Source organism: Apium graveolens, chromosome 7 (genome assembly GCF_009905375.1).
Source record: "Apium graveolens cultivar Ventura chromosome 7, ASM990537v1, whole genome shotgun sequence".
Taxonomy (NCBI): Eukaryota; Viridiplantae; Streptophyta; class Magnoliopsida; order Apiales; family Apiaceae; genus Apium; species Apium graveolens.
In genome coordinates, this window is record NC_133653.1 from 213,499,506 (window position 1) to 213,509,307 (window position 9,802).

At 31.7% G+C, this 9,802-nt stretch overlaps 1 protein-coding gene across 1 annotated transcript; it reads left to right on the top strand.

Annotated features, from left to right (window-relative positions):
• Positions 1 to 1,377: 1,377 nt before the first annotated feature.
• Positions 1,378 to 2,924, top strand: LOC141671125 (acetylserotonin O-methyltransferase-like). Its single transcript, XM_074477259.1, has 2 exons — positions 1,378 to 2,218; positions 2,305 to 2,924. The coding sequence occupies exons 1-2, from the start codon at positions 1,451 to 1,453 to the stop codon at positions 2,608 to 2,610; spliced, it is 1,074 nt and encodes a 357-aa protein (XP_074333360.1). The 5' UTR covers positions 1,378 to 1,450; the 3' UTR covers positions 2,611 to 2,924.
• The last annotated feature ends 6,878 nt before the right edge of the window (positions 2,925 to 9,802 follow it).

Here is a 9,802-nt window from a genome sequence, read left to right on the forward strand (position 1 = left end):
GCCAACTTCATGCAACCAAAACATAACATCTTATCTTTAAAAAATAAAATATATGATCCTTGCCATTTTCGATAAATTTAACATAATTCGTTTCAATTTACTATTGATATTTGATAATAAGGAGTAAGAGGTTAATAGTTTGAATTGGAGTGTATTTTTATATTTATAAAATCTAGATTCAAATGGTGGTTGTAAATTAAACTCATAGAGTATCAAATATATTTTAATATTCCACAAAATTAGCCTTTGGTATATTGTTGTAAACATCAACGGCCAATTATGCAATTCATCCTGTGTTTTTTGTGGTACATGAGTTGAACATAAGTGAGGTTGAGCAGTACAAGCCTAGTTAACAAAAAAATAGAATTTTTTTAAAGCCAAATAATGTTACATCCATCCATTTTATCACATTTTTAGGCTGCTGCAATAATTTAAAACGACCGGCCAATTATGTACACACAATGTGAGAATTTATCCTGTTACAACCTAGCAAAATAGGTTAGGGTTCGAAAAATTAAATCTAAATTTATGTAATCGGATCTAATTTGAGATGCGAATCATATAATTTGATACTGATTCGAACATTAATTTAAATAGTTCCGAAAATTATCTGACCCAAAAGTTTACCGAAAAAATCCAAAATAGTAGATTCAATTATATTTGGAACCGATAAAATTTAATAATATATTATATGAAGCGAATATGATCTATAATATGCAATTCAATATAAATTCAAATTACGATAAATGTTAATATTCAGTTTAATTTAATTACTATAGTTTAATAAGGTTACAACTCACAACTTATATTGTTCGTATACATTAACTGTTAATAAAATTCTCTATTCATAAACAATATTCTTACTTAAAATAATTTTATATTTAATAACATAATTATTTAATTATAATTTTTTGAAAAAATATATATATAATTTTATACTAAAAATACTATTTTTAATAAAATTATTTTTTTCAAGTCTAACAAATTGAAAATTTTAACAAATTATCATCCGAAAATATATGAAAGAATTCCGATTAGATACTAATCAAATTATATCTAATCAAATCCGACAATCTTCAAATATAACACAATCGATAAAATCGAGATTCATCCGATCCCAAACCAATTCCAGTTGTCAGTTCTAGTTACATATATTTTGACCCAAAGAAAAGAGAGTCTAATATGCAAAATTAGACTTGAGGGACATCAACATACCAAGAAAATAATTAAAACTACCAAACAAAAAAAATAAATAATAAAAACTACCAAAATTTTAATATCCACATAAATAAGCAGTAGGTGAGATGTTGAAAACGTCAACTGCCAATTATGCAATTCATCCTGGGGTTTTTGTGCTTTATAAGTTGATCACACAAGTGACGCTGAAGTATAATACAAGGCAGAGTGAACTGTTTCATTGGCCTGTTTCAGTTTCACTTCATAAAGAGAAATGGCAGAAATAACAAAAAGTCATGGTGTAAATGGAAATGATGAAATAGCCCAAGCACAAGTCGATATATGGCGATTTGTGTTTGGTTTTACTGAAACGGCTGCAGTCAAGTGTGCCATTGAGCTGGGAATACCTGATATTCTCGAAAATCAGGCAGATCCAATGACACTTTCCCAGCTATCTTCAGCTCTGTCTTGTTCATCAACAGCTCTTTTCCGGATCATGAGGTTCTTGATGAACCGGGGTATATTTAAGGAAAAGATCACAAAGGAAGGGTCCATGGGGTACGTTCAAACTCCGTTATCACGCCTACTAAGAAAAGATGGAGACAATAGCTTGACTGCCATGTTGTTGTGGCAAAACAGCTCTATTCTTATAGATCCATGGCATTACTTAAGTGCCCGTGTGCTGGACGACAAAGCATCGGCATTTGTTTGTGCTCATGGCAAGAGCCTCTGGGAGATTGCAGCTGAGGATCCTGAACAAAGAAGGTTAATTGATGACGCAATGGCTTGTGATACTAGGACAACAGTTGGTGCATTAGTAGATGGGTGTCCTGAGGTGTTTGATGGACTCAGCTCTGTGGTAAACGTCGGAGGTGGTAATGGAACAGCACTTCGTGTGCTCATCGAAAGGTGTCCATGGATTCGTGGAATCAACTTTGATCTTAATGAAGTGGTGTCTGTTGCACCAGAATCTGAAGGCATTGAGCATGTTGGAGGAGACATGTTTAAGAGTGTCCCTAAAGCAAATGCTGCTTTTCTCAAGGTTAGTGCACTTGAAAGCATTATATTGACAGTAAATCTCAATTTTGTCTTAAGCAAACAACAGATGCTAATTTTACATTAATGTAGTGGATATTGCACGACTGGAGCGATGGTGAGTGCATCCAGATCCTGAAAAAATGTAGAGAAGCCATCTCGGAATATGGCACAGCTGGGAAAGTGATTATTGTGGAGGCTGTAATTGAAGTAAATGGAGGAGACAAGCTCAAGGATGTTGGATTGATGCTAGATATGTTAATGTTGGCACAAACTAACAAAGGCAAGGAAAGAACCGCAGAGGAATGGGCTTTTATTTTGCGTGAGGCCGGATTCACCAGGCACACAATCAAAAGCTTTCAGTCTGCATTATCTGTTATTGAGGCTTATCCTTATTAGTTGGACGGGGATCATTCTGTTTCTCTAGCACCTTGTTCAAATAATATGATATTTATATTCCGTAATTTATGATAGCGTTAGCTTTGCAATTCAATGTTTGCAAGTTTGTTTGCCTTGCTTGTTTCGCATGGCTATGTGATGAAATAAAAAACATTAACTGAGTATATGTAATCTGAGAAGAAATAAGTATCCAAGTAGTTGTGCCTCAGTGCGATCTTTCTAGCCTAGTTGGTTGGAACTTTACTTGAAACGATAATGTTTATTGTACAAGGGGTTCTCACCATTCATTTCAGATTATTTTCTTGCTTCTTCGATGTATTTGTGTTTTTTAAATAATATTAAATCCATTGACCAGAAATTATTGTATGGAAAAATCAAGATATGGTTAATATTTATATCATTTCGTTGAAGTTCCCTCCCTCTGGTCAGATAGTCCTGCCTAGCTACCTGAAGAAACTACATCTGTCAGTCATATGACTCCGTAACATATTTAAACAATATTTTTTTATAGATCGAGACTCGCATTTCCGTTTTTTAATGACAATCTCTTCTCCATTTATTAGGAGAAAAATTAGAGATTTTTTATTCCCAGTAAAATGACTAACTTATCCATACTTAATATTTATATAAAAAAATATAATTGGAAGGAATTGGACCAAAATTTTACATTCACGTACACATCTTATTACCACTATTTTTATCATACACATAATATGTGAGGGTTATAAATAACGATAATTTATTTAACTTTAAATATAATTACTAAAATATTTATAGAGTTACTTTTAAACAATTGAATTTGAAATATAAAGTTAAGTATGGTACATAAACGGATCATTACCTTATTTATTAAATAATTTTTAATTTAAAAAATATGTCTAGTACATTTTAAAATTTATTTTTTAATAAAAAGGTAAAATTGTACATATAATAATTATTTTTTTAATATGTTGAAAATGGATACACTTATATAAATAATATATATGTGTACTACATATTTAGATAGGTTAAAATTATAAATAGTAAATATATTTCGGTTTATTTTGAATTCGAAATAAGAACTTGACCAATTTTTTAAAAAATACTCGAAATATGACTACAAGACCTCATCGAAAATATAAAGTCACTATATAGGTTTAAATTAAATTACGAGTTCGACGAGAAAATTTTACCAATAAGCGGAAGTTTTGTGATATCTTATGTTGATAAAAATTAATGTTTTAAAATTTTATAGGATCAAGTCAATTGATAATTGATAATATATATCAAATTTACTAGCTTCGAAATAAGAACTTTACCCATTTTAAAAAAATACTCGAAATTTGACTACATGACCCGACCGAAAAATACATCATCACTGTCTAGTTTAGTAAATTTAAATTACGAATTCGAGGAAAATATCTTATTAATAAGGATAAATTTTGTAATATATTATATTATTCATTTGATATTATGTATCAAGATTACTAACTGATTGGTTGTGTATTATTCGATAATGGTGAATGTAAAAAGATGATTTCAAAGTCCTATTTTTTTCACTATTTTTAGAAAAATTAAACTAAAACTATAAATTAAAATTTAGAATTTTCATTAATATGTTAATTGAAAAATGGTAAGACGTCTTCATAAAAAATATAGCTCATTTATTCTATTATTTAGTTAAAAATACATTTATATTCAAATATTTGTGAAATAAATCTTAAATTTTAAATTGTTCAGTTTGATACGGTTATTATAAGTAATCATATATATGGAGTCCCCACTTTTTTTAAAAGTCCCTAGGTCCAAAATCTTAACTTTATATAAAAATCCAATCTAATAGTTCAGGTTTTATATATTAATAGTTTAAATACTAAAATAATAAACTACATGATATAAACGTTATATCATTAATTTTCAACAAGTTGAACATGTAGGTATTCTACAATGTGAACATGCATGTTTTATAAACTAATCATGTTCTATAAAATTATATGTTTTACAATGTTCAACTTGTCAATATATGAGATTTACACGAGTTTTATTAAAATAGTGATGTTTGTAGAACATTATTGACATTATAATATGTTTTACAAAATTTTTTGTACTATTTTGCTTGCAAAACATATGCGAACTCCCGTACTCAATAAAAAATTAGGTATCAATGGAACTTAACTCTCTCTCTCTCAGACACACATATATAAGAAACTTGAAAAATTATAGAATTCAATCTTTTGAAAAAAAATACTTAAGATGAACAATAATAATTTTATGAAAATACTATTTAATACTGGAAAATATCGTACAACTATTTTGAATTATTTGAAAAAAGGTAAATGTTAGGTACATAATCAACTGTAGAGGGGGGTGAATACAGTTTATGAAATCAATTCGACAAAGTTTCAACAGAATCAACAGTTTTTATATTAAAAGATAAAAACTGATTACAAACGTACATTCTCAAAATGATGAACAAATATCCTTGAGAGCTGCTAGGTTATGCAAATGATATAACAATGTTTGCAATGCATATAGCATGAACCTAATCTGTGCCTTATATAGAGCACATTTACACAATCAAATAAAGAATCCTATTCCATTACAATAAGGAAACCTATCCATATATGATTGTTTCCGAGATAAGGTCCTTCACCTCCTAAAATTCCTGCTTTCCTTTTCCTCCTTGAATATCTACTGAAGTGACAAATCCTGATGATATCATCAGCTGATCATCAAGTACTGATATAAGTACCGATGACGTCACTATTCAGTAAATGCTGATATAAGTCATGATAAGAACTTCTGATAGTTTCTGTCAAGATATTGTCAATTATATCTAACAATCTCCCCCAACTTGTTCATTATGGCAATATGTAAAAGTTCCTATTGATGATGTCAAAACTATCTAAATGCAGAAATCAAGTAAGCATATTCTTTCTTACTTCAGTGAATATCAGACTTTACTCTTTATTCTGAACTCTAACATAGTCTGGAAAATCTTCAAGAAATTTTCTCAGCAAATTTTCTTCCATTACATCCAAATACCATTGCATCCTCTGTTTATGTTCCTTCAGTTCATCTGTTGATTCATCATTCTGATAGATGGCAGCTCTGAGATTATGTAACTTTGAACTTCCAAGAGATAGATCATCCAACTCTAGAAACCCAATTTTCTTTCTATCAGGATTAAAGGTTAAAACTTTAGTCCCTAGACTCATTTCTATCTTGGCTCCTCCAATAGGCATATCAACGACATATTCAGTTTGATCAATGTACTTTGGAATGTAGTTTGATTTGTAAGGCATTCCCTTCTATTTTAACTGTATCAGGTTCTTTATGAATGCAGACCATCTGGCAGTTACAGAATTAGTTACCTTGAGAATTGTAGCAATAAGTTCCAATTCCTGCCATGGTTTGTCTCTTAATTGTTCTTGATTCAACCTTAAGCTTCTCCTAGAATCCAGAAAAAAAAATTATTTTCTCTTCAACATGATCAATAACAATTTGCACTGATATGATCTTCTGTAAGTCTTCAAACATTACATTATCTCCAATTTCTGTCAAGTTAGAATGCTTTCTTAAAGTCAAAGCATCTCTTAAAAATGGATCATCAGCATTTAATCTTCCAAGACCACTTGTGATTCCAGGTTTTCTAGATTGCGAACTTCCACTGTAAATCTTCTTTAATGTTTTAGAAGAATCTCTTCTAGGTGTTGGTTTCTTACTTCCCCATAGTAGCTTCTTCTTTTATTCAAAAGTAAGTTATGGCTTATCAGAGACTATGTCTTCGGAATCAAGATTTGATAAATCTTCTTGAATTGGGTTTAAGAAGTCAACAACATAGTAGAATCAGAGGTTGTGCTTGGTTGAATAACAACTTCTTCTTCAACTTGAGCAATGTCAGAGGTTAATTTCAATTTTTCAGCCTAGTCAACTCCATAAATCTTCCTTCTTTGGTGAGCTTGACTGACTTCTTTTTCTTCAGTAATTTCATCAGTATCAAAAGATTTAGCAACTGTATAGATTGGATCTATCAATATTTATGATTTAGTTGCCTTAGATACTGATTTCTTCTTTGCAACAACTTTGGCTTTAGGCTTTGAAAACTTTGACTTCTCTCCTATCTTCTCTTTTCCTTTATGCTTCCTGTCAGCAGTTAAGATAGCTTGAGATCTGAGAGATCTTTCATCCTCTTCCCGACTTACCTCATTTATTACTACACATTTGATTGGTCTGTTAGAAGGATCATCTTCATGAAGTTCTTGAAAGATAACAGCAATATAAGCATTTGCTGTCTTCATGGAATTCTTGAAGTCTTCCTCCATTTGCCTTAGCTGTTCTAGATCAACTCTAGGATTTTCTCTTTCAAAGATTCTTCTACTCACCTCAGAGTCAAATGCTTGAATATTTGGATCCTTATAGAATAGAGTTGTCTTTCTTCCTTTTACTTTCAGAGAGTGAAGATATTGACTTGCTTCTGTACCAGCTTCTATCTCCAGAATACCTTGGTCTTCATCAGCAGTTATGACTTGTAAAGTTTGTTGAGTTGTTGTTGCCACAATCAATTCTCTAACTCGTCTTTCACTTCTCTTACTTTTTCCACCTTATCTATATTGAGATCTAGTGATTTCTTTTAATGAACCACTAATTCCAACTAGCTCGTCACCTCTTCTCCTTTCACTATCCTTCTGTCCCCCCTTATTACCTCCATCAGGATTTTCATCATCAGTATTTGTCAATGTCAACTGCGTGCATTTTAATTGAATAATTTTCTCCCCCTTTTGGTATCATCACCAAGCAGTAGAGAAAGAATCAGCTCCATTGAATTCTGCACCTCTATAAGTTGATCGTACATTTGAACTTGTTTAGCTTCCAATCTAGCTTGAATGGCTTCAATTGCAGTTTGTCTGACAACTATTGGTGCAATTTGTTTCTGAATTTCCTGATGAGTAGTCAGCCTTGAATCAATCAATGATTCTTTGATCTGATTAATTTGAGAAGTAGTTGCTTCTTGAGCTGTATGTAAGGATCCGACAACCAGGGTAAATGCTTTCAGATGAGTCAGCATATCAGGATTTTGAATTTTCCGTTCAGCTGTTTCCAGATACTCAACAGTATTTATTCTGAAAATAGGATATGTACCATCTTTCTATTTAGCATTCCAGATAGCATCAAAATGATCCTGCATTTTCTTGGCATCTAACCCTTTCAGTTTATGTTGCCTTACATGTGTAAGCATATCTCCAGGGAAGAAAAGATCATCTTCAAGATCTATAAGAACATTAGAAATATTAGCTTCTTCACCATCATTAGATTCTCCCTTTGCAACTGGATTTTGCACTATCTGCTGAACTTCATCACCTGCTTCAGCATTTAAGATAGAATCATAAATTAGTGCAGTATGTGATCCAACAGTTTCAGAAGTTTCAATACCAGTAGTAATAATCTCCACATCTTCAAGTATTGAAGATAAATGAACTGGAGCTTCTAAATTTACTTTCAGAACCTCAGTTCTTGTAGATTGCTGTGGTGACCCTGAAATGGATGAAACTTTATGAAGGGACTGTTGTGCTACTACAACTTCAGCAACACCATGGATTACTTCAGGTGGTGGAATAGTAGAGTGAATGGACTATTTTTCAATAATAACATAAATTGTTTCATATGGTGGAATAGTAGAGTGAATGGACTGCAAGAAAGTGTCAGTACTTAGACCTAAAGGGGGATTAACAACGCTTGGTACATCAGAGTTTATTTGAGGATCAACAGACTGTGGTTCAACATCTGGTTCTTTAGTACTCTGTGCACCTGCAAAAATATAACAAGTAACACTTAATCTCTTTATTCTTTTAAAGTAATCTCACTACTCCTCACACCATACATCTCATGACTTTTAATAGTCAGAGTTTCCTCACAAGGATTACTAAATCATATCTCTCATATGCCTCTCCTTTTGCCAGGAAGGATCTTGCCTCTCTTTAATTCTTTTTTCTTTAAATCTTTTCACACAACTCATAGAAAAGCTCAGATAAATTGTCCTATAAAAAAGAGGTGGCTAAAGAAGGGTGGTCTGTGGTCATACAACTAGAGTTATTCCTTGAATAAGGTTTAGAAATAATCATACCAACAGGATTTAAAACATGCATAATAAATGTTGAAAATACCAAATCAGTATTTAGAATAAATGCTGATAAAGTAATAGCAGTATTTATACCTTGTGAATCTGAATTCATAATTGAACTCACAGTTAACATTGTGGTTATGACAATTGTTGTTCACTAATTATGAGAACCTCCATTTGAATTGGAGTGGATTTGATCAGGTTACTGTCATGTACCATGATCTCAAACCTTGTTCTTTTTGCAAAGAACTAACACTTGAATGTGTTTATTGAAAGTTGTCACAAGTTCTTCAGTAAAAACTAATGAAACCCATGTGTCTCTATTAGTATCATTAAGATCTACCTCAACATGTAGTCTCTAACCAACTTAATGTTGTTTCTGAGTGGTGAGCATAATTTCAAGAACTATGTCACTTGATTTTGACAACATTTGAGAAATTGATTTAAGTGTTTCAGTTGTGAGAAGAAATTTAAGATATAAGATTTATGATGTTGAGATTGAGTGTGGACAACTTTCTTGGTGAGAAAAAGAAAGTTTCAAGGAATTTTGATAGAACATAACACTCAAAGATTATAATTCTCATAAAATCAGAATTAAATCTTTCATAAATTTCTTTTGTGAAATCAGTTTCTTCTTGTAATGTGCTCAATCTGTATTGTAGTGAACATATGGATTCAAACATAGATTAGTTTCTCACATGCACTATCAAAAAATTTCTGAAAATAAGCATGCAGTACTAATTGGAATATTAAAAGTCATAATCAATCATGCACAAACAGGACAGTAAACATTTATTCACTTAAGGAATCAAAGAAGGCAAAAGATATTTTTATTAATATTTAAGAAGCAGAGTACAAGATTTAGATTTCTAAACATAAAATCCTAACTTAATCAAACTACTCGGACTTCTTCTGCCTCTTTGCCGCCTTCTCTGCCCTCATCGCCCGGCGATGATAAATCCTACTGTAACACCCCCCAAATCCGGGGTCGGGGATCCGGGTTGTCACGAGTTCCATTTCCCTTAATAATACTTAATCTTAATAATCAACCAACTACTGCGTACTGTGACCCCACAATATACACACACACAC